At 32.9% G+C, this 24,189-nt stretch overlaps 6 protein-coding genes across 8 annotated transcripts in view; 3 read left to right on the top strand and 3 right to left on the bottom strand.

Moving 5' to 3' along the window:
- The first annotated feature begins 1,069 nt into the window (after positions 1–1,069).
- Positions 1,070–3,722, top strand: mmy (UDP-N-acetylglucosamine pyrophosphorylase mmy). The gene is made up of 3 exons (XM_018448326.1): positions 1,070–2,160; positions 2,413–2,809; positions 2,882–3,722. Exons 1-3 carry the CDS (start codon positions 1,676–1,678, stop codon positions 3,419–3,421), a joined length of 1,422 nt encoding a protein of 473 aa, XP_018303828.1. The 5' UTR covers positions 1,070–1,675; the 3' UTR covers positions 3,422–3,722.
- Positions 3,723–4,866: 1,144 nt separating this feature from the next.
- On the top strand, positions 4,867–7,617 carry Sse (extra spindle pole bodies like 1, separase). Its single transcript, XM_018448519.1, has 9 exons — positions 4,867–5,189; positions 5,322–5,538; positions 5,615–5,904; positions 5,977–6,113; positions 6,182–6,398; positions 6,496–6,806; positions 6,901–7,068; positions 7,234–7,379; positions 7,465–7,617. The coding sequence occupies exons 1-9, from the start codon at positions 4,950–4,952 to the stop codon at positions 7,605–7,607; spliced, it is 1,869 nt and encodes a 622-aa protein (XP_018304021.1). The 5' UTR covers positions 4,867–4,949; the 3' UTR covers positions 7,608–7,617.
- A 144-nt stretch (positions 7,618–7,761) lies between these two features.
- On the bottom strand, positions 7,762–10,224 carry Gmppb (GDP-mannose pyrophosphorylase B). Its single transcript, XM_018448521.1, has 6 exons — positions 9,844–10,224; positions 9,322–9,485; positions 8,830–9,223; positions 8,455–8,616; positions 8,121–8,352; positions 7,762–8,045 (listed from the first exon to the last, which is right to left on the bottom strand). The coding sequence occupies exons 2-6, from the start codon at positions 9,472–9,474 to the stop codon at positions 7,877–7,879; spliced, it is 1,110 nt and encodes a 369-aa protein (XP_018304023.1). The 5' UTR covers positions 9,475–9,485; positions 9,844–10,224; the 3' UTR covers positions 7,762–7,876.
- An 838-nt stretch (positions 10,225–11,062) lies between these two features.
- Rpn12 (regulatory particle non-ATPase 12) lies at positions 11,063–12,336 on the bottom strand. The gene is made up of 3 exons (XM_018448356.1): positions 12,199–12,336; positions 11,903–11,975; positions 11,063–11,808 (listed from the first exon to the last, which is right to left on the bottom strand). Exons 1-3 carry the CDS (start codon positions 12,334–12,336, stop codon positions 11,189–11,191), a joined length of 831 nt encoding a protein of 276 aa, XP_018303858.1. The 3' UTR covers positions 11,063–11,188.
- A 163-nt stretch (positions 12,337–12,499) lies between these two features.
- The window catches only part of spel1 (DNA mismatch repair protein spel1), a 16,683-nt gene continuing 4,993 nt past the window's right edge, over positions 12,500–24,189 (top strand). The window contains exons 1-3 of one of the 2 annotated variants that reach the window (XM_018448465.1): positions 12,500–12,707; positions 12,777–12,826; positions 22,977–23,100. In XM_018448465.1, the coding sequence (XP_018303967.1) occupies positions 12,674–12,707; positions 12,777–12,826; positions 22,977–23,100 (208 nt within the window). In that variant the 5' untranslated portion in view covers positions 12,500–12,673. Of the gene's footprint in view, positions 12,708–12,776; positions 12,827–20,372; positions 20,551–22,976; positions 23,101–24,189 lie in introns of those variants that run through there. The other variant, XM_018448466.1, reaches the window with a different exon arrangement.
- LOC108723020 (uncharacterized) lies at positions 14,129–20,365 on the bottom strand. 2 transcript variants are annotated; one of them, XM_018448464.1, is made up of 3 exons: positions 20,290–20,365; positions 15,380–18,799; positions 14,129–15,334 (listed from the first exon to the last, which is right to left on the bottom strand). In XM_018448464.1, exons 2-3 carry the CDS (start codon positions 18,790–18,792, stop codon positions 14,215–14,217), a joined length of 4,533 nt encoding a protein of 1,510 aa, XP_018303966.1. In that variant the 5' UTR covers positions 18,793–18,799; positions 20,290–20,365; the 3' UTR covers positions 14,129–14,214. The 2 variants fall into 2 exon arrangements, with proteins under 2 accessions (XP_018303966.1, XP_018303965.1); XM_018448463.1 differs by having other exon boundaries at positions 14,129–18,799.

Below are 24,189 nucleotides of genomic sequence, written 5' to 3' on the forward strand. Positions count from 1 at the left end.
TTTATATTTATATATTATATTTAAATTTTATACATATACATATTTTCGGGTCGATCTAGTTTTAAATAATAACGACGACGCGTCGTTGCGAACGACGGATCGTTTGTCGTATGTGTTTTTCTGTAATCGTATGCCATGATTATATGTACGTGTAGAAGCGTGTGAAAATTCCACAGATATTTTTAACTTAAAAATTTTAAGTACGTTGGACATGCGTCGCACGAATTTGGGATGAACTGTTTTTTCGTTTATGTGCTGTATAGTATTTACAATATTGCGGAATGATAAAAAGATAAAAATTGTTATCAAAATCACGACTCAGATAAAACTGTTATCTGAATACGTTGAGGAGAAAGTTTATACATATATATGTATATGATACATATGTATATAATAAAATGTGAGATACCAGTTTTCCTGGCGGTTTGAAATCTGGAGTTCATCGAATATTGACGAATACGAGTAACAAAAGAAAAAAGAAAAGAAAAATATTCAGAAATTCTCGTTTAGGCAGTCATTTTTGCAGGCTTATATGCCTGCTTGGATACTTTACGAATTATTTCATTGGCTATTGAGCATCTAAAGATAAATTTAAGGAAGCCTTAAATAAGGCCTGACTATGAATACGGGCAATAGTTCTTAAGAATCAAGGTCGTTCGCTCTCTTGCCGGAACTCGCCACGACGCCGGCATAACAGAAGAAAGAAACATTGATTTACATGCTTACGTCTATTTAAATATGAGTAGCATTGCGACGGTTTCGCTGTTTTAAGATTGAAAAGACATAAGAGAATGTTTATCGGTTATCGATAGCGGCGCGGTATGTACAGTCGTGCTGCTTTACGAGTGGTCTCTTTTGTTTGATTCGTTGACAGCTGTGAAACGGTTAGATGAAACAAAACAAACAAGACCTCGTGTGCCTTCCAACAAGCGACACAAATGACACGGGCTGCGTTCCGTTTCACGCATGTGCATAATGCATCGTTTATCCTTGTTTAACATTCGGTGAATAACAAGGATAAAAGATGCATCATGCGCATCATGCATGAAACGGAACGCAGCCACGGTGTGACACAATGGATCATTACATCCTTGTTGTTTGTCAATATTGAACAAAGATGACATGATCACTGTGTCGCACTGTGTCGCTTGTTGTGTTGGAAGGCACACCTCGTCAGCTCGTTGAGGGCAGGTTATCCGTCGCTATCGCTATCGTTGAATGTTGCGTCGCTGAAGAATCAATTCTTCTGAACAACGGCATCCACGGCACGAGCCACATCGACCACACGGACGACGGTCTCGTAAAGACATTAAGATATGGTAGGAAAGAAAAAGAAGATCGTACGCTCGGAGAAGACCGGCTTGGCGGGAGGGGTCGATAAGAGAAATCGAGCCGGGCGTGCTACGTGGACTCGTGAAAGTGAAGGTATGTTACCGCTACTTGTGGTCGCGGGAGAGGCCGATCGAACCCGATGAATACCTGTTGCCTCTTTCTCGTTCTTTCCCTTGCGCTCGCGTTCGCGTCTCGACTGTCTTGAGTAGTCTTGACGTGACGTGGGCAGCTGTATCGAGATCGAGGGATTTACACAGAACACGCGACAATAAACGCGACACGCGATAAGGGGATACACTTTCACAAGCGTTCGGAAGTGTCAAACGCAGATTATTGACACGACATGAGTATGGAGCGCCTAAAAAAGAAGCTGAGCGAGTATGATCAGGAACATCTGCTTAGATTTTGGGAGGAATTGGTGGATGAGGATAGGAACCAGCTGGAGAATGATATAGATGAGCTTGATCTGCAGGAAATTACGGCATACTTTAAGAAGGCTGTAGAATCCTCTCAGACCATTGGACAGGATATACTGGATGACAAGATACAGCCGATCGATGAGACCAAGATAGCTTCTGTCAAGACATCCACCGAAGAAGAGTTGAATACGTATAAGGAACGTGGTTTGAAAGAAATAGCCCAAGGCTGCGTGGCTGTATTATTGTTGGCAGGTGGTCAAGGCACGCGACTAGGAGTTACCTATCCTAAGGGGATGTATGATGTTGCATTGCCATCACATAAAACTCTTTTTCAATTGCAGGCGGAAAGAATACTCTGCTTGCAAAGTATGGCGCAACAACAACATGGGAAACATGGAGAGATAACTTGGTATGAGAATCAACGAGTATCATCGATTGCATTCAGCAGAAAAAAACAGCTTTGCAACTGTTGCAAAAAATTCTTTAATATGATTGATTTTGCCCTTAGTTCCTCACTGAATCTATATCCTCAAAGAATCTTACAACAATTGCAAAGCTACTTTTTCTGTTGAATGTAATCTATGAATGTAACTATTGTTATTACAATGTAACATATGTGATAAGGAAAAGAAAATTAAATTGATCTAATTTTATTATTCAGGTATATCCTTACTAGCGAAGCTACTCACGATGCCACTGTCGAATATCTAAGCAAACGCAACTATTTTGGTTTAAAAGAGAAAAATGTCAAAACCTTCAAACAGGGTATGCTGCCGTGTTTCACCTTTGATGGAAAAATTATTTTGGACGCTAAGCATCGTGTTTCCAAGGCTCCCGACGGTAATGGAGGATTGTATCGCGCTTTGAAAGCTCAAGGAATATTGGACGATATGGAACAACGCGGTATCCGGAGCGTTCACGCACATTCCGTGGACAACATCTTGGTGAAAGTAGCAGATCCTACATTCATAGGATACTGCTTGCTGTCTGAGACCGACTGCGGAGTTAAAGTTATCGAAAAGTCTTCTCCTTCTGAAGCCGTTGGTATAGTTTGCAAAGTATGTTCTTTTATAATACGACAATTAAATTTATACACAAATTTTATACTATTTTTATTTCGGTTAACATAGGTGGAAGATCACTATCAAGTAGTTGAATACAGCGAAATAACAAAGGAAACTGCGGAGCTTCGACGTGTTAATGGACAATTGGTATACAATGCTGCTAATATATGTAATCACTATTTTACGGTCGACTTTTTGAAAGACGTTGGACATCTTTATGAGAAAGATTTACTTTTGCACGTAGCAAAAAAGAAAATTCCATACATTAATGACGATGGAGAAAGAATCGTTCCAAAAATTCCTAACGGCATCAAGATAGAAAAGTTTGTGTTTGACGTATTTCCTTTCGCAAAGAATTTCGCAGTGTGGCAGGGAACGCGCGAGGAGGAATTTAGTCCGTTGAAAAATTCAAATTCCGTTGGTCAAGATTGTTCAAGCACCGCTCGCATCGATTTGCTCAATTTACACAAAAAATGGCTGTTGAAAGCAGGTGCGAAACAAGTCGGAGACAACGTCGAAATCTCTCCTTTGCTCTCGTATGCGGGAGAAAACTTGTGTCAAATCGTAAACGGTCAATCTTTCGTGGGACCACAAGTTCTCGAATAAGAAGAGAAATTTTTCCATTCTTCTATAATAATGACATATTCTGAACATTTATATTTCCGATCAATGGATTAAGCATACATTTTAAAAATATTGTTTGTATAATAATCATTTGTATAATTTATATACCATCCGGTTTTCGGTTTTAATAGTCATGCTTACTTTTATTTCATGACGCAATTGGCTGAACCAGATGAAGAGAAAAATCGTGTAAATAAAATATAATGACGTCGATAATTGTGTATAGAATTTGGCTGTATATATTCAAGTGTAATTCGATTATATCTGATAATATTATTGTTTAGTCCACAAATATTGTGGCCATCACATTTTTATATATTGTTATCATATGTACATGAAATAAAAGTATTATAAATTTATATATACATATATACATATATATAAGCGTTTCTAATTATCTGAAGTAAATCTAATTGTCTTTTAAGCACATATCCAAGTTATATGAATATTAGGACTATTTATGTTATTTTTGAAATAATTGTGATAAAAACATACTTAAATTTAGCGCGCTCTTTTCAGCCATAAACATAAAAAGTTATTGATTGGAAGATAATATGTCTGTTCTTTATTGCTGTACTAAAACCTTTATCTCGTTCTCTTTTACCAAACTTTAAATATATATCTACTTTATTTTAAGTGATAATAAAGAGGAAATAATTTAATATTATTTATATAATAAATTTTATTTATAAAAAAATATCTTTTCTTATACATCCATTTTTATATCTTCAGAGTATTTCTCTTTTATCATTTTTAATAAATATTTATTTATTATAACTTAGTTTTCTTTTACTTATTTCATTTTCGTGTTAGGATTGATTTATAATACCGTAATCTATGTTAACTTTTTCCGTAATCTATAAGAATTGACCAATCATGGTCGATTATTCTCCTCTCATTTGACTGTGATTGGTCGATTCTTACAGATTACGATCTATTATAAACCAACCCTTACTTGAAATGTCTCAAAATTTTTGCACTTAAAACGAGATAAATATATATATTCGAATGTTGGAGAGAGAGAGAGAGAAGAGAGAAAGCGAAGATTTCGTGCACTCCAGTGCACTCTTGATTTAAAAGATTACAACTTGTAGGGGTGGGGGAGCATAGATGTCACTACCGTCATTAGTAAAATAATCATACGCATGTGCGTTCTGCCATATGTAACTGCTGATTCAACTCAAAATTAGAATTTGCAAGTTTATACAAAAATCTCACTTAATTAAAAATATTTACGTTATCTTAATATAGTTTCTTAATATGTACAATATAATTAATAGTAAATCACAATAGTGTATATTGTGATAAAGTTCAATTGCCAAAGTGATCGTTAGTACTTTGAAATTGTATTGTGTGTATCACGAAAATAGTTAGAAAAACTAATTAAATGATGTGAATGACATAAATCTTCATTTTTTAAGTAAAGTTTTCTCTGCATGTTCGAACGACAATAAAGAATTTATTATTGTTATATTGTTATTATAAACAAAGCTACATAAGAAAGTAAACTATGGCCCATGTTACTGACAAAATTATGGGAATCTTGCATGAATGTCATCCCAAAGACGATTTTAAGGATAAGACAAAAAGCTTAAGTGTGGCAAGAAAATCAAGAAGGAAAATCGAGAACGAAAAATTGAAGGAGATCAAAAGTAGTGTAGAGAAATTATTCACAGATGCACGATGCAATTATGTAGGAAGTGTTGAATATGCCAGTTTGAATAAAATGCTGGCAATTTGTAATTTAGAGGTAATTGAATATTATATAAATTATATAATATAGTAATAGAAATTCTACAATACATGTATGCTTGGTATATTGTAAAAAAATGCATGTAATTTATTTTGATACTAAATTTTATATATATATCTATTCGTTTAGATTGGCAATGAGATCACAGCTATTCATCATTTGGTTGAAGCACATGCAGTAATACTTCGACAACATATCTTGCATAGATATCAAAAAACTCAAATGCGCGAATCTGTGTTGAATGAATCTCAAATATATGGACTAAGACCAACACATGTAAAGTTTGAGACAAAATTTACAGATAATAGCGAATCATTAAAAGTAAAACTGTTAGACTTACCGAAAGGTACAGATACTTTTTGCCTGCTTTTATTGTAATTCTCTTTTTATATAAATTTAAATTTTTCTAATTTCCTTCACAGAATGGTACATGATTCAAGTTACTGCTCCATATGAATCTCCAACTATATCAAGATACGAAAAGCGTACCTCTAACGTAATGCATGCTATACATATTACAATACTTCCTACGGGTACATCTAACATGGATCCATTGTGTATAACTGTGCCAAGACCTACAACGCAAGTTTCTTACGATGTCTGCAAAGAGATTCGGAAACTATTGGATGGCAATACATCCACGCTAAACACTACTTACACAAATAATAAGCAATATTGGATGATGCGTGTAGATCAAAACAACAAAATGAAGGTAGATTTTTTTAAGTGGAGCAACAAGTTGGAAATTTAACAGTAAGGGAAATTTTAAGCTAATTTATTACAGACGGCTATAAATGCACTGGAGAATGTATGGTTGAGAGAATGGAGAGTATTATTTATGGCCGATCCTATTGAAGATTTGGAAATGGTAGATGAGATTCATCAAATGATCGACAAATTAATATCGGATTTCAAATCTCCGTAAGTAATATTTATCGAAATTTTGTTGTTTTTTGTGCATATTAAATTTCTTTACTTCATTTACCTAGCAATGAGATATCAGAAAGATGTAGATGGCTTTTAAGAAAAGTAGCCACAGGTTCATGCTTTCTTACGCGTGAGGAAATAGCGCGTGCAATTAAATTTCTACTTCCCAAACATAAAAAACTTGCAAACAATGTTATTTTATCTATTTATGGGAAATTACCATATATAAAAAACCTAGAGAATATAAAGCGGAAAACATTAGTTTTAATTATTGACGAGGTAAATGTGCAATGTATATGAGCGTAATATTATGCGCTTAAGAATATGAATTTATGTAAATTTGTTTCGTATATAAAGATCTTTTTTGTTTTTTAAGCACATAGATTATATAGCGTTTGAAGCCATGGAAATTGTTAAAGACCATCCTATTACCCGTTTTCCATCTCTACATGTAGCGTATGCATTATTCAAAGAACACGAAGATACTATTTTGGATGGTTGTAAACTAATTAAAGCAAAGGAAGATATGGGAATTTGCGTAGTCAATCCTTCCGGTGATCTTAATAAAATGGAAAAACGTATGAAGCTTTTTATGGACTTTTGGTTACCGAAGTGGAAAAGTTGTTATAATGCGCGACCTAGCGAGGAAATATTCGAAGATGCGTTAATAAATCATGATATTTTAATGTACAAACATTTTATCTTATTTCTCTATTAATAGTTATAAATCTACTTATAATTCGATTACTTGCACTTTCTTTTTTTCTTTCTTTTATTTTAGGTATACTGGTCATGGAAATGGCATAGAATATTTATCTGGAGAAGATATCGAAAGAATGAGAGTTAAATCTACTGTTTTATTGTTTGGATGTAGCAGCGTAAAACTACTTATGATAGGTGGAAGATATCCCCCTTATGGCGTTTCAAATCAATATTTAATAGCATGCAGGTAAACAACAAATATTTTTTGTGTTTGTACCATATATATAAGAATTTCTTTCCGTTTAAATTTATAAAAGAAATCGCATACGAAACATTCTTTTCCTCTCATCTTTTCAATTACCATTTATACGTACATAAATAAATAAATAGTGTGTCAATTTACAATTTTCAGTCCTTGCCTCTTGGGTATGCTTTGGGAAATAACGGATGCGGATATTGACAAAATGACCGCAAATTTCATGAGTAATTGGATTCCTTCGTCCTCAGAGAAATCATGGGCTGAGGTAGACAAGGATAAATGGATTTCTGGTACTCTAAGTTAGTATTAGAAATTGAAAAAACTCTTTATATTTGCTTCTTTAATATTATATGCACGATAACTTTTTAGAACTAAATTTTTCAGAATTTACAAAGAACGTAGCAAAGGATGAACCAGAGATGGAATCAGAAATGTTAAGGATAGTAGCAAAAGCTAAGAACAGTTGCTTGCATTATATGACGGCAGCTGCGATAGTAATACGAGGTTTACCAATAAAAATAGTTTAATTCCTCATATTGTTTTGTCATTGATTGTATTTTTGCACTGATGTATAATAATTCAAGTTTTTAAGTCCTATATAAAACAGTTGCTTGTTGGAAGACAAGACTACGATAATCGCTTGTGGAGCAAAATTATAATATATATGTATATATTTTAAATTTTAATGCGAAGATATTTTAGGGACATATTTTATATAAAAATAATAAAAGTGAATAAAAATTGTTTTGGTCGATTATTGCCTTCACTGATTCAAGCTCAGGTTTATAGTCTTTGGTCACATAATAATCTGCGGTTCTGGTACAGAAGTGGAAATGCTCTTGTGTGGTAAAACCTGTCCACCATTAATATACAATTCATCTTTCACAATAACGTCTTCTCCTAATACAGTTGTACCTTCCATTCTCACCCATCGTCCTACAACGCTTCTCCATCCAACAATACAACTGTTTACATATTTTTAATTATTATGACAAATATTATGAAGCTTTTTACATATTTATGATACAATTAATACTTGCCCATCTAGCCATGCATGCTCTTTTATTACAGCTGCCTTAAGAATAGTACTTCGTTTAATACAACATCCATCAGCTAAAGTGGCACCAGGCCCAATCGTGACGTTGGGTCCTATTCTACAATCCTTGCCAATTGTAGCTGTTGGATCAATTAAAACATTGCCTACTATACCAGGCCCAGAATGAAGCTGTTCAGGATGCTTTTGCCTCAATGAAGTAAGATACATAGACATTCCTGGATAATGTTATGGATACTAAGTATGAACGAACAAGTAACTCATATATGTATATATACATATATATAATATTGAGAAAATCATGATATGTAAGTATTTGCCTGTGAGAAAATCTTTAGGTTGTCCCACGTCCATCCAGAAGCCTGGCAATTCCAGAGCGTATAATTCTCCATCTTGAGCCATATTTGGAAAAACTTCCTTTTCGATACTCGTAGGTTTCAATTCTATTCTATTCAATACACTTGGATTAAGGATGTACATACCTATATTTTGCAAAAAAAAGGCACATACGTGAAACACACAAGTACATTTTTCTAAACAACTCTAAGATCCAGTTTCACAACTCTTGTGAATAACTTGTTCATTACCTCTTTCCAATTCTAGAATTGGAAAGAGATGAGAAATAAGTTGAACCTCGATTAAGAATTAACCGTGAGTTGTGAAACTGGGCTTGAAAAACTTTCCACATATTATACCTGCATTAATTTTATTGGATATAAATTCTTGTGGTTTTTCAACAAAACTCTGAATCTTTCCATCTTCTTCATATACAACCACACCATACTTTGATGGCTCCTCTACTTTAGTGACAACTATAGTTCCTTCTTTACCATGATTCTCATGGAATTCGAGGAGCTGTTTAAAAGGAAATTCACAAATGATATCAGAGTTCAAAACAAAGAATGGATCATCACTGGCACATAAATATTCACGCGCGAGCGCAAGTGGTCCAGCGGTACCCAATGGTTCCGGTTCATGAGAAAAGATAAGTCGTACTCCAAGTTTCTTCGCCTCATGAACCAATTCTTCTTCCATCTGTTGTGCCCGATAGGAAACGGCCAATATAACTTCAGTTACATTTGTTTGTACCTAAAAAAGATTTAAAAGGTATACTTAGAAAAATAATGAAAATTATATTTCTATGAAATTTTGATAAATCAATATTACAAATATTTAAATATGTATACCAGTGCTTCAATCTGGTGTAAAAGTATAGGTTTATTTGCAAACTCGACAAGTGGCTTAGGTCGACTTAAAGTAAGAGGTCGCAATCTGGTTCCATAACCACCCACAAGTATTAAAGCTCGCATGGTCTGTAATTTCTTTCTTTTTTCATGCATTCCTATGAATTCTACAAAAATAATAAACGAAGATACTCTTTATTTTTTTTTTTAATTATAAATCATGTCAAGGTGCACCACCTTTTTTTTATTTACTTTGCAATAAAAAAAATTGTAAATCAATATATAGTTTAAATACTAATCTTTAATTATTAAATCATAGTTTATGATGGAAGAAATTAATGACCTACTCTAATTTGCAAAATACAGAATTATATTTTACTTTATACTCTTGCACATTCTACTTGACATTATGAGTAAATAAATTTGTTTACTTGTTACTCCCCAACATACATTACATGATTTGTGTAGTAATAAATAAATATTATATTGTTTATTGCTCTTGCTGAAACACGCAATGTTACTTACATTGACTGCCGTCTTCTAATGACATTAACGAAGATAATTCGATATCTCAGTGACAATTATTGCCACGTAGATAGGCTTGATAGAGACAAGTGCTACGTGTTCACTGACATGCTCGTGTTTATATTTACGATGAGAACAACTCTTCTTCGTGAGATCGTATCACATTATTAATGCCGGTGAATAAACCTATCATAAACATAAACCTATCAAATAAACTCTTTATTGAGCAATAGTAACAATGATATTCATTCACTTTTTATTTTATGAATCGCTGTCTGTCTGTCTCTGTCGCGACACTGAAAAGATACACTTAAAAGATTGTTAATCCTAGACAAATTTTTGTGACCACCTGAGGTAATTGAAGAATGCTGACATTATCAACTGTTTTGGCTGTTCCAAGAATAAAATGTGAGAATTTTATCTTCCTTAATCATTGTTTTATTACCAGAAAATTATAAAATATGTATCACTTCTTATGATGAAAAAGTGATCAGGAAATTAGATAAAATTCTTATTAATTTATTTTTCGAACAGCCAGAACAGTTGGTAATGTCAGCGTTCTTCAATTACCTCCGAGTCTTCGGAGTAGTTACGTTACTCCAGTAAGAATGGCTACATTTAGTACAATCTTACATGTATGATAACGATCTTGTATATATGTGCTTCATGTCATTGGGTGGGTATTGGATGATAAACAAAACAATGACAAGGAGATGCTTATACAGTATGACAGTACTGTATACTTAAATTACAGCATTGTTTATAATAACCCAGAGACTTTTCTTTGGAAGAATCTCTTCACACATGACATTATTAGACATTTGCAGGGCTGGGTAATCATTTAAAATGCCAAATATAAAATACTTAAAAAATGTATTTAAAATGCAAAATGTTTTTCGAATCCACTTTATATGTAAAATGGGTAAATAGATATTTTAAATAGTTTTCAAATACAGAATGGTTTTCTCTACATACATTTTAATATACATTTTTTTAAGTTTATTATTTTACATTTAACATTTTAAATAGAATTACATTTTAAATGACATTTTAAATGCAAAAATATCCAGTCCTGGACATTTGTAATATACTCTACTTACGATATTCTAAATTATTTGCTTAAAAATACATTGTGCTAAATAATCTTGGAGTAGGACTGAAAGTACTATATATGTATACTGAAAAAAAGTCTATCAAAATGATACTTGATCCCTGCAGGTAAATTCGAAAGTTTTGTTAAACAAAATGCATGATTTGTATACATATATAAAAGGCTTTATTGCACAAAAGCAAAAACTGTGTTCATTTATTTAGATAAATAAAATACAGAAAGTTGCATAAGGAATTATACGATCATTTCCAGCTCTCGGGCATAGTCTATTGCGAGAGCTGCCAGTTCAGAACTTGGGATAGGCTCCTCAGATTTTTTCTCGCTAGTCGTGGTAAAATAAAAATAGCCATCTTTGGAAAGATTCCAGTTCTTCTTGATGGCGAATGCCTTTATGTCTTTCTCTGTGCTTAAATTGAGCATCTTTGCGGCATCTTGAATGGAGATCTTATCGTATGCACTTTCCATGCACGCGCCGATCTCATCGCGGACAGTATTTAATAAAATGTCTATGAAGAAATTGTAGGATGCGGCGGGCACGTTACCTTTGGCCAGGAAAATTTTATTGTACGAACCCTCCATTAAATACTGCTCCAAACTCAAGGGATGCCTTATATAAACGTTTGATTGTATCTGATCAGACGGTAGGAGTTCCAGCTCCGTATGAAATTCAGCAACTCGATTTTGAGATAACAAAAACAAGAGATTGAGACCAAGAAGCTGATATTTATACGCTGATTCCATCAATCCAGATTTATAATCGAAATAGTAACACTTTAATTGTGCCATATATCTCTCGAAGGAAGGTATATCCTCAGTGGCAATGCTCCATTGTGCTCCAATTTCCAATATATCTCCTGTAATTCAAACAATATAAAATTTTTGTTATAATCTTGTGATATTTGATCTATTAATATTATGACTGAAGAGCTTAAAATTAGCAATACTTACTAGCAATTAATAATTCATTTTGACTGGCCGTGCTATTTGACGTTGGGAGGAACATCAGATGAGTGAGACCAATCTGTGTAAAATAATTATCACTGAATTACTTATTATTATACAATTATTATCAAATCATATCTAAATACATATCTAAAAGCTGAAGTATCAAAAGGAATGACCATTAAAATTTGAAAACAAAGTTACGGCAAATGATGACAATCCATTTTCACAATCCACAAACGTGATGAGGTTATGATATTTTTTATCAGTAATTATCCTATTTAAAAACGTGAATAAAGTACCTTCAATTGATTGAGCAATTCTCCACATTTTTTCAAATTACACGGCGTTCTTGTCCATTCGCGTTTTAAATTCTGATATAAGGCAACAACATCCTCGAGGGCTGCCATTTTTAATATCTCGTCGTCTCGTCTTGTCATAAAACAGAGATATTTTAGATGCGATTCGAGACTCGAGATTCGAGATTCTCGACTTGAGTCGATTCGTCGATTGTTTTGCATAACGCGCGCAACCAATCAAGTTCCTCTCTTCCGTGAAATAGAAAGAAAGGAATTGTAGACGGCCGTTTACAAAGATCGTTTGCCCGCCAATTCCGCCTTGTGTGATTTGATCACATTTGTTTACTGATGGTGGTCATGTGCAAAGTGAAATTTTGTAATTTTACAAATTTTCAATTGATTCTTCAACAGTAATCTTTAACAGCGATTTTGTAATATTAATCTTTATTGCGTCTCGTTTACTACTCGTGTTAGAAACATGGCAGTGCAACCTAACCAACAGTTTAACATGGGTATATACAAGATTTTATTTAACCATAATGTAATTTTTGTTTCAATCTAAAAAATAATTTATTTTTTAGATCCTCCTACGCAGCAGAGCTTTGTCAGATTTTTTAAAAATCTTCCAGAAGTGAGTATTTAAATTATTGTTTACACTGCACATGAATAGACAATCTTTAAAATCCTTTATTTTTCATAATTATTATATATTAATTATTTTTCTAATGTTAACGATTGTATATTCTTGTGTTCTGTTAATTAATACATTTTAATAATTAATTTATAAAAAATTCTATAATTGATTTTATATTTTCTTTTACATTGTTACTAAATTAAGTAGATATGTCATAATAGATTTAAAGGAAAAAGCTATTACAATAACTAAAATAAAACCATTTATATTACTATGTTGTTAATACGATAGGTGAGTCAAGAAGTAACCCTAATTTAAGGTTATTTATAAGATCTATTGTTTTTAGCTGAATTTCTTGCACAGTTTATTTTTTCTTTTTCTCCAATATGAAAAGAAAAGAGGAAAGATGAAAAAATTTGAACTGTATAGAAAGTTCAGCTAAAAAGGAGAAGTCTATTGATTCATCCATATATGTATAATTCATATAACATCTATTGAAACAGTATTATAACAACAAAAGTTTTTTTTAATTTCTCATAAAAATTTGATAATTTTTTCTTATATGTATATAAATATTCTTTCTTATAATATATCAAAGGAATGAATATATTTAATATATACATACATATATATATATATAGATTTAAAAATTTTTTAATATTAATTTAATAAATCATTCTATTAATTTATAATGAATCTAAGAAATAAAGTATTTTATATTTGAAATAATTGAAATACTTTATAAAAGAAAGAAGGAGATGATTATCAGAATATTTAAATATATTTTAATCATATCCTGAAATATATATATATGGTTTATAAAACAGCTGGTTTTTTAGGATTACTTAAATATTTCTATTAAAGAATATTTGTAGTTTAGTTTGTTATCAATATCTTTTATTAAGAATAAAATTATGAATAAAGAATTAACAAAACGAAAAGATCATATTCAGTTCCAGTAATTTTACTTTTATTTGTATTTTTGTGTCATTGATGAAATGGTAATGTTTTATGAAAATAATTGATGTTATGTGAATAAACACTTACATAAAGTATAGTAATGATTTTTCTATGTTTTTCTACACAGAAATAGACATAATAACACTCCTATATTTTTTTTTTTAGAAAAGAAAATATGTATTTATTTCTATAAAATATGGAAGTCATCTTAATGTTTTACAATAGTAATGTTTTATAATGCTACTACTTTAGAATATTAAAGTTATGAATTCATGATATGTATTTATGAGCTTCATTCTTGATTTGCTTTGATTTTATTTGTAACTGCAAATACATCATAAATAAATGTAACAATGCAACTTAGAGTGCGAAAAAAATTTTTCCGTGTATAAATAAGTAATTCTTAAATAAGTAGAATGTAATATCTAGCCAAAGATCTCTTTAGCTTTTTCCTTGGCCTTGTCGTATGTATTGGTTATTTTATGACCAACTCTGCTCCAAAAGGAAGGCTGGGTTGTTGTCTGCGTTATCTCTGTAGTGGTTTCTGCCACTTCTGTTGTAGTTATAATTTCTGCTGTATTGCGCACTGTGGATCGTGGTATTATTGCTTCTCTTGGTTTTTCTCTGATGTCCCATGAATCATCACCATCAATGGGTGGTAAAGTGGCACTGGGATTCGGTCTAATTCTAATATAAAAGTCATCACTACGCGATGCATCATATGGTCCTCCGCCATACGCTTGCAAGATTCGTGACTCTGGTTTATCTTCTGTTTGTTCTGTAGTCACCGATCGTTTTTCTTGTTCTGAAATCAACTGGGCCTTTTCGTTGCGTTGCAGTGGAATAACTCTCGCGGTTTGTTCAGAATCTTGATTAAACTGATCGTCAAAGCGGGACGTTTCACTTTGTTGAAATGATTCTGACTGTTGATTATATTCATCATGTTTCGATGATGGAGAAATGTACGAATTTTGATGTTTATTTTCTAATCTGTCCTTGTCTTGTGTTTCTTGTTGGTTAAAATCAATTGGTTCAGACTGTTGTATGTCTTCTGTTTGTTGCGACATCGAGTTAACGTTATGACGGGGATAATAATTGTCATGTGAACCTTCGACGTTAGTTAAGTCACTTGGATGGTAAGTATAATGCCACTGCAAACCTACTGTAGCATCATTTGAGTTATGCACCCAATGTAAACGATCCATATTTTCTCTTTGATCGTCAAATACGCTGCTTCCTTGAGTCGAATACAATACCGTCGATGTATGATGATTGGATTCAGGATATGTTGCGCGACTGCCAGATTCGATAATTCTTCCACGGAAGTTGTCTATATCAGCCTCTGGGTTTACCTCAACTGGTTTAAAAACGTCATCAATAATTATATCTGTTCCATCAGTACGTGGCGGAATGAAATCATGTTTCTGATATCGCGGTCTTGGTTTTGGTTTTGGTGCTGGTTTTACATTAGTTAATTGATCTTGATCGGTTTGTTGAAGAAAATCTCGTTCGAAATTCGTTTTTTGTAATATTTGTTCTAATTGCCATTCTAATTGTCTGTTATTTTTGTTATAGGCCGAATATTGGCGCGATTGTTGTGAAAGATCGTCTATATTCCAATCATTTTGTTGTGAATGTTTCAAGCGTTGAGTATTATGTCCCGACCAACTAGGTCTTTGCTGTTCTCTTTGTTGTCCATACTCCAACTGTCCTGCTGTTTGTTGTGAGAAATCATCGAATCCTCCAATCTGTTGAGTTAGGTCTTCATTCTGTTGAGTAAAATCTTCCAAATGATGGTTGCTGTCTTTTGGTTGTTGCAATTGTCCAAGTTCTAGGTGTCTTATTTGTTGAGTAAAATCATCAAATCCTCCTGTCTGTTGAGTGAAATCTTGATTTTGCTCATTGAATTCCTCCAGACGTTGACTTTTTGGCTTGGCAGGTTTATTTATTGATTGCGTTTGTTGACCGAATTCCAGTTTACCAACAGATTGTTGTGTAAAATCGTCTGGTCTGGATGTCTGTGCAACCTGTTCACTTTGCCGTATCGAGTCTTCTAGGTGTTGATTATCAATTTGTTGTCCGAATTTATGTTTATCTCGTTGAGTTTGTTGGGTTAAACTATCCGATCTTGCTGTTCGCTGTGTAAATTGCTCTAATTGTTGAGTGTCATCAGCTTGCTGTCCAAATATAACTTTACCACTCGTCTGTTGCGCGAAATCATCAGATCCTTGTGCCTGTTGTGTAAACTGTTGATTCTGCTGCATTAAATCTTCCAAATGCTGATTATTGTCAATGGTTTGTTGGCCATATTCAAGTTTACTGCTCGTTTGTTGATTAAAATCGTCGGAGTCTTGTGTTTGTTGCGTTAAATCTTTTAAGTGTGGATTATCGATAGTCTGCTGGCCAAATTCAAGTTGACCCTCTGTCTGCTGCGTGAATTGTTCACTTTGTTGTGTTAAATCATCCGAATGATGACTATCAACGGTTTGCCGACCGAATTCAAGTTGGTCACTCATTTGTTGCGTAAGATGATCAAGTCCTTGTGTTTGTTGTGTAAACTGTTCATTCTGCTGCGTTAAATTTTTTAGATACGGATTATCAACAGTTTGTTGGCCAAATTCAAGCTGCCCCTCCATCTGCTGCGTAAGTTGTTCACTTTGCTGTGTTAAATGTTGACTATCAACGGTTTGTTGTCCGAATTCAAGTTTGCCACTCATTTGTTGCGTGAGATGATCATGTCCTTGTGTCTGTTGTGTAAACTGTTCATTCTGCTGCGTTAAATCTTTTAGATGCGGATTATCAACAATTTGCTGGCCAAATTCAAGTTGACCTTCCGTCTGTTGCGTGAACTGTTCATTTTGCTGTTTCAAATTATCGAAATGCTGATTATCAACAGTTTGCTGGCCGAGTTCAAGCTGACCCTCCGTCTGCTGCGTGAATTGTTCACTCTGCTGCGTTAAGTCTTTTAAATGCGGATTATCGATAGTCTGCTGACCAAATTCAAGTTGACCTTCCGTCTGTTGTGTGAATTGTTCGCTTGGCTGCTTTAAATCATCTAAGTGCTGATTATCAACAGTTTGCTGGCCGAGTTCAAGCTTACCACTTGTTTGTTGCGTGAAATCGTCAGATCCTTGTGTCTGTTGTGTAAATTGTTCACTCTGCTGTGTCAAATCTTTCAATTGTTGCGACTCTTGACCAAACTCCTGATTTTGCTGCGTGAAATCCTCGTTTTCGACTGCTTGGTGTTCTTGTTCATTGTCATGATGAGCGTCTCGCTTATACTTTCTATGGTGTCTGGTTTCGTGTTGATATTGCTGATGAGTCTCCTCGGTGCAGTCGGCGCCGTGCGCTGCGTGGCCCAAGTCTAGCGATCCGGTGACGAGTTGCCCCGAGTTTGTTCTGTACGCAGAATCGTAACTGCTACCGCTAGTACGCGCACGAGACTCGTATCCCTGAGCGGTATGATAGCGTCCCTGGTGCTCGTTGTATGCGTCCCGATCGTAATGGGCTCTTTCCGCGATGGTCCGCTCGGGAGCTACGCTTCCCCCGTTGTGACTGGAAGAGCTCCAGTGCTCTTCGTAGCGTCGCGTTTCGCCATGTCTGCTAGGATAAGTGACACGACTTGAATGCGGATTATACACGCGCTGGGAATTCTCAGTGAGCAACTGATTCTGAAGCACGTTAGACTGATGTGTGCCCAAGACATCCGCATGACGGGTCTCGTCCAGGTGATGTCCACTTGAATGCGCATTGTGATAGCTCGTTTGAAAACTGTCTCTGGGAACTTGCAGGTAACTGAGAGATGAGTGACTCGATTGAGGCACAGGATGTACTCGGGACGTGTGGGTCTCGTGGCTCTGATAAGTTCTCTGGCTCTCCGTGTCATACGTATTTGCGGCCGTGGTAGGATATGAGTACGGCAACTGCTGCCTTACATCGGTGAGTGTTTCTCTTTGCTGCTGATCGGTATAATGATGCACATTTCCAGTGGATGGGACGCCTTGGTAGCCCAAATGTTGCCTGTAATCGTTCTCGGCGGTCTGCAAATCGTGGAAACCGACTGCTTCCTGAGTCGAACCTACATGCGTGGTGGAGGCAGTGTGGCCGGTGCTAGAAACTTGAAAAGTCCTTCTAAAACTATCGAGATCTTTCTGCAAGTTCCTTTGCATTTCGTTGTGTAATTCATCCAGTTTCGCTGAGCTAACACTGCTGTGAGGAACGCCCGAACTATAGCTGGAAGTATAGTTTTTCTTATAATAGCGGACCTTTTTGGGCCCGGTTACGTATTGACCTTCCTCTTCGAAGACCTGTCCACGATCTCCGTCGGTCCTATAAGAATCTGTACTGCTCCAATTATTGGGAGCTGTTTCGACATGGTGCTGCGTATTGATCGCGTGAGTGTTAGTACTGGGAACGTGTTGATTCACCTGCGAATATCCGTCGTATTCTCCAAAATCTTCCAGCCTCTCGCTCTTGCTATCGAGTTTTGTTAACAATGATTCTGTTTGTTGGCTGTGCACTCTATTATATCCAGTCTCCTTTGTGACTGTCTGTCCTAGATCATATGCACTTTGGGAATCGAGATGCTGGTTACTTGGCACGTGTAAGGAATCATATCTGTGTTGTCCGCTCAATTCGCCTAATTCTGCTGCATTCACTCCATGTGCGTTATCTGTGCCGTAGGACGAGGTAAAGTTCTTTTTGTAATACCGTACCCTTTTTGATCCTTCTACGTATTGTCCTCGTTCTTCGTGAACCTTGCCATGCCCACTATCCGTGCTGTACTGATTATGTTCGGTCCAGTTTCCTGGCTTGGCGTAATCATGATCATTTAGATGTGTCGTTCCTTGAACTAAATTCGCATGATCTTGATAACTGCCCAACGTTTGCCGAATGTTTGTTTGGTGGAAGTTGCAGGTTTCTATGCAGCCACTTGGCGCTGATAATGCTTGAGCAACTAACGCGGATAATACGATTATCCGTCCTATCGCCATTCTTCCCATCCGATCTCTGTGAAATAAAAATAAATACTTAGATGTTTAAAAAAAATTATATATATTTTGTATCTCACCTTAAATCCAAAACATAATATACGCTTCTAGATATCTGAACAAGAACAAATTTTTCAAATATTTTTTTTAATTCAATATTTTTTATATTATACAAATGTTTTTACGAATTAAATTTTTAAAAACATAAGTAATATGAGTGATATGAAACATTATTTATTTTTTAAATTACGAATAAATGGATTTAAATGGACTTGTATAAAATTATAGCAAATATACTAAAAAAATAATGTATGTGATCGATTGAAAATTTTAATCTATTTAATTTTCTAATAAATATTATATATATATATATGAAAAAAATATATGTGGAATCATGCGGAATGTATTTTATTAAATAGAATAAGATTTTGAGTGATGCAAATGATCTTATTGTTTGTGTTAAAGGAGGGGTAGTTTGCACGAAAAATGTTTTAAAATGGGAGTATATAATTTTTTTTATATCTTTGCAGAAAATATTTTTCATTTGCTGCATTAATGCAAGTTTATTTTTTTGTTTTGAGAATATCAGATTTGATGTTTCGCGAAAGTTATGTGTAATGTAACTTATATAACAAGTTCATCGAAGTCAGTCTGCGATAAACGATAAAGCGGAGATAACTCACAAGATAAATAAATCAAATTTTTTATAATAATATTGGCCGGTCTTTCTCAATTAGAACTCTTATTTTAATATAGTAAAGATAAAACAATTTTTGTCTATGTCTTTTTAAAAGTACAAACTCACGATTGTAATCCATTTAGTTTAATTTTCTAACAAATAAGTACATGAGAAATATATCGAATTATGCGAAATATGTTTTATTAAATAAAATAAGATATTTTAAGAGCGAAGGAAGTGATCTAATTGTCTGCATTAAAGGAGGGGTAGAAAGTTTAAATACACGAAAAAAAAACTCAGTAAACTTGATTCATATTAATATAGCCATGAAAATGAATTGAAATCCTTTTGCTTTTATCAGATTATTTATACTTAAATAAAAACCTATTTGCAAAGTTTTAACACAGAAGCTGCAGCAGCAGTTAACTCATCGCGTGTAAACTTCACAGAGCTGTGGTTTTGCAAAAATTACGGATGATCTAATTGACACATATATTTAACTGAATCAAACGGCATTATGTTTTGGAAACTTTCGGAAGCGCAGAATACTCTTTATCGAGATAAAATGTAAATAAATAATAGTATATAGTTATATAAGTTTTTATAAAAAACCGAGTTTTCGTGCATTTCCCTTGAATTAAAAGGCACTTTCATCATAGCACAAAGAAATAGCAAGAAGAATACAAATCTTTATATTTTATTTATTGATTAATTGTCTCCTACTTTATCGAATTTAATACCCGTAGCATATTTAAGATTTCGCATTCACTGACAAGACACAATTTTTTTATACACTTAAATCACATTAGAAAAATAATGTATTTTATTACCTTATAATGAAGATCTAGAAACACTTATAATTCAATTGTATGCAGAGATGTTTTCACTAACACTGTAGGCTTACATATAGCAAAAGAAGATTACCGCAAATCCATTTATGTTCTTTCCCCCTTCTTCTTACCGATGATTCTTGGATCGTTCTTTTTCGCTTTTACATATTAGCGGTCTTTCCTTCTTATCCATTGCAGTCCAGACTCGTTCTTATCGCACACAATTCTCAGCAATATAAGATTGAGTTCCCCATCATTGACGTAAGTGTTAGTAACAAATATTCTTATATTAATTTATTTTCGATCCTCGTTATAAATTATTATTATAGAATCGAAGTTATGAATCATCTTTGAATCTCTTTTAAGCAGAACAATTTCTTTTCATAACATATCTTTTATGATAAAAAAACATTCCTTAATGTCAAAATATATAAACGATAGCAAATTATATATCAAACAAAGGGTCTTAAAACCGCAAATATGAATACACAACTAAGTAACGAAAGTCTGAACGGTCTAAGCTGGAACTTACTAGTACTTAAATAGGAAAATATTAGAAAAACATTCTCTACGTAAGAGAATAAACGATACAAGATTATACATTCCTATAAATTTCATTCATAATGATACATTAAAATTAATGGTATAAAGATTCAGTGCATTCTGCATAAAATAAATTTTTTTTTTGTAAAAAAATAAGTTTTTGTTATTATTTAAAAGAATATTATTAGAATCGAAAATAATGGATGATGGTAATTATCTCACTTTACTTATAATTGCAAATTGATCACGTTTAAATATAACACTTGAAAAGTTTATTATTATAGTTCATTAATCTTCATTATCTTCCATTAATCGTATATCCTGTTCGATTAAAGTTGTACTACAACATCTTGACAGATGAATGCATGATGCATTGTCTGCTTATATATATACATATGTATGTGTATGGCAAAGGACATAACTCAACGACTTCCAGGTAGCCGCGCGACAAGTGGTTTTCCATATTTGATTTGATGTGTCATTGGTTAAGTCATTCTGAATTTGTAACGATGATCAGGCTCACTTTCATTCAGTGCCAAGAACAATTTCAAGGTCTCCGTTACATAAAGGTCGCGGCACCTCGAATAACTATTTGTATTCTCGTGTTTGCACTTCATCGGAATGATGATGGATTCTATAAATAAAGAAATCCAGAAAACACAGATTACAAAGAATAAAAAAACGGTGGCCTACTTTGTTACAGAAATTACTGACCTTCCTAGAATATGAACTCTGATCTTTTATCATACTAAGAATGAATGATATTTCCACGATGTGGACCACTTTATGACCTCAATATATAGGTGTCATTGAAACTGTTGGGATTTCCCATCGACGAATTAACATGTATGAACAATGACATATCTATTGTAAATATATTCGTACATATTCTCATAAAGATTTACGTCAAAAAAGCTAATTTATTTTTATGAAATTTTATTCAATGAATATTGTTGTTGTATCTCTTATTCTTTTCTTCATCTCTCTCGTTTGGAGATTACATGATTTATTATATGAGAATTTGTTTAAAAAAATGTTTATAGTAAGAATAGTTATTAAGATTTTTATATAAGAATATAAATTATTTAAAATTTATTTATTTCATTTTGATAACACATTTTATGCTATTTTTATATATTAAGAGCTTTTAATTTAGAATATTTTATCTCAGAATATTGTCAATATTTCTGAGTAAAGTAAAACATTTATTTGTATTGTTCATTGAGCTAATACATTTCTTTAAATTTCAAATTTTCATAAAATCACGCATCAGAGTTGTGACGACCTTTGATACTTTGACCCCTCGATAGGCATTGACCTACAGATACGTTAGCAAGGTTTTTAATTTCTGAGAAATATAAAATATATGATGGTATTATTCACAAACAGTGTATAATTACGAATAATTGTAAAAACTGTTTAAGGGAAATTTCTAATAAATGAAAACATGCATATGACGTGATTAATAATAAAATAACAAAATAATAACAAATTGCAAAGTAACAACAGAATGAAAGTCAAAACAAAAATATCATGTTAAACTTCAAATATATCAGTTATATCTTCCCAACAAAATCCTTTTGTTTACAATAAAACTATTTTTTATTATAAATATCTTACTTCAGTAAGATCAAGTATCTTTGAATTTATTATGTAATTATTATACTATATTTCTTAAAAATTACTTGAAGACATATTTTTGTATATAAAACTGATGAATATATAATTGTTACATATCAAAGGAAATACAAATGTAGATAATATTAATAATATTGAAATTACAATCGAGAGATATTGTTTAAAAAATTATATGTTTATCTCTCTCTGGAAGTCGGCAACGTTACGCAAAGAGGTCAAGGATAAATTTAAATGACAATTTATATACGCAAAATTTAACATATAACTAGTGCATAACGTATTATGTGCTCTTTATTCATTATATACATTGTTTTTAAAGTATTTCTTTGAATGTTGGAGATAATTTAATGAAAGCACAGTGTTCCAATAATATCAGGATTCATAAAATATTTCTGCATTTCGCAATAGAGATTACATATGTGTATTGCACAGTAGAAATTCATAGAAACTATTGACTTGATAATCAACAAGTTGATGCATAATAATTTTGACGCATAATATTTCAGAAACTTGATACCACAGTACGGTTCTTCAATAGATCAGACTATTATACGGTACATGGAAGCGATGCTCTTTTTGCCGCACAGGAAATATTTAAAACAACGTCCGTTTGTAAAATGATTGGAGCTGGTAAACATTATTTAGAAATTGAATAATTTTTCAATACTTATATAAAAAGGCATGTCTTACAAGGGGAACACCAAGTGATGGGGTCGGGAATTTTGATGCGCTTTTTACAGGCTGTTCTTGAGTGAAAAAAAAAACGATACGTGTCCGACCGTTTCAGCCATTGGCCCATTTCGAAGAAATCGATTTTTTAAATAATTATTGTAATAATTTGAAAAATGTACTGTATAAATAAAAATATTAGTATCTCTCTTTCTCTCTCTCTTTGTAAATTTAATTTTAATTTAATGTTATTAGTTTTAATTACTTTTTGATTTTAATGAAATTTCATGAAATTATATATTAGTATTATAGATAATTAAACACTCATTTATGGAATATTTATTATTATCATCGTTATCATCGTCGTTGTTGTTATTCACATGAACGCATAAATAAGATTGTAATGAAAACTGTTACAGTTTTCTGATGAAATTATAAATTGGAAATTATGATTAAGAACAAGTAAGTCATATGTTTGTAATCTTCTTTTGATTAATATTAATCGATTTATTAATAATAATAGAAAACTAATCGTGTTTTGTAGACGTACATTGTACGGGAGGGAGGGGGATGATATAAATCATAAAAACAAGAAAAACATAAATTTTTACTGCATTGTGAACATCTTACGAATGAATTTTTGTCAAATCTGCTTTCCTCCAGATATTAGAAAAAATTATTGTGTCTGCAATAAAAATTCATGTACGTCTACAAAACACGATTAGTTTTCTATTATTATTAATAAATCGATTAATATTAATCAAAAGAAGATTACAAATATATGCCTTACTTGTTCCTAATCATAATTTCCAATTTCTAATTTCATCAGAAACTGTGACAGTTTTCATTACAATCTTATTTATGCGTTCATGTGAATAACAACGACGACGATAACGATGATAATAATAAATATTCCATAAATAAGTGTTTAATTATCTATAATACTAATATGTAATTTCATTAAAATCAAAAAGTAATTAAAACTAATAATATTAAATTAAAATTAAATTTATAGAGAGAGAGAGAGAGAGAGAGAGAGAGAGAGAGATA

This window comes from Mycetomoellerius zeteki, unplaced genomic scaffold (genome assembly GCF_001594055.1).
Source record: "Mycetomoellerius zeteki isolate Tzet28-1 unplaced genomic scaffold, Tzet1.0 scaffold221, whole genome shotgun sequence".
Classification (NCBI taxonomy): Eukaryota; Metazoa; Arthropoda; class Insecta; order Hymenoptera; family Formicidae; genus Mycetomoellerius; species Mycetomoellerius zeteki.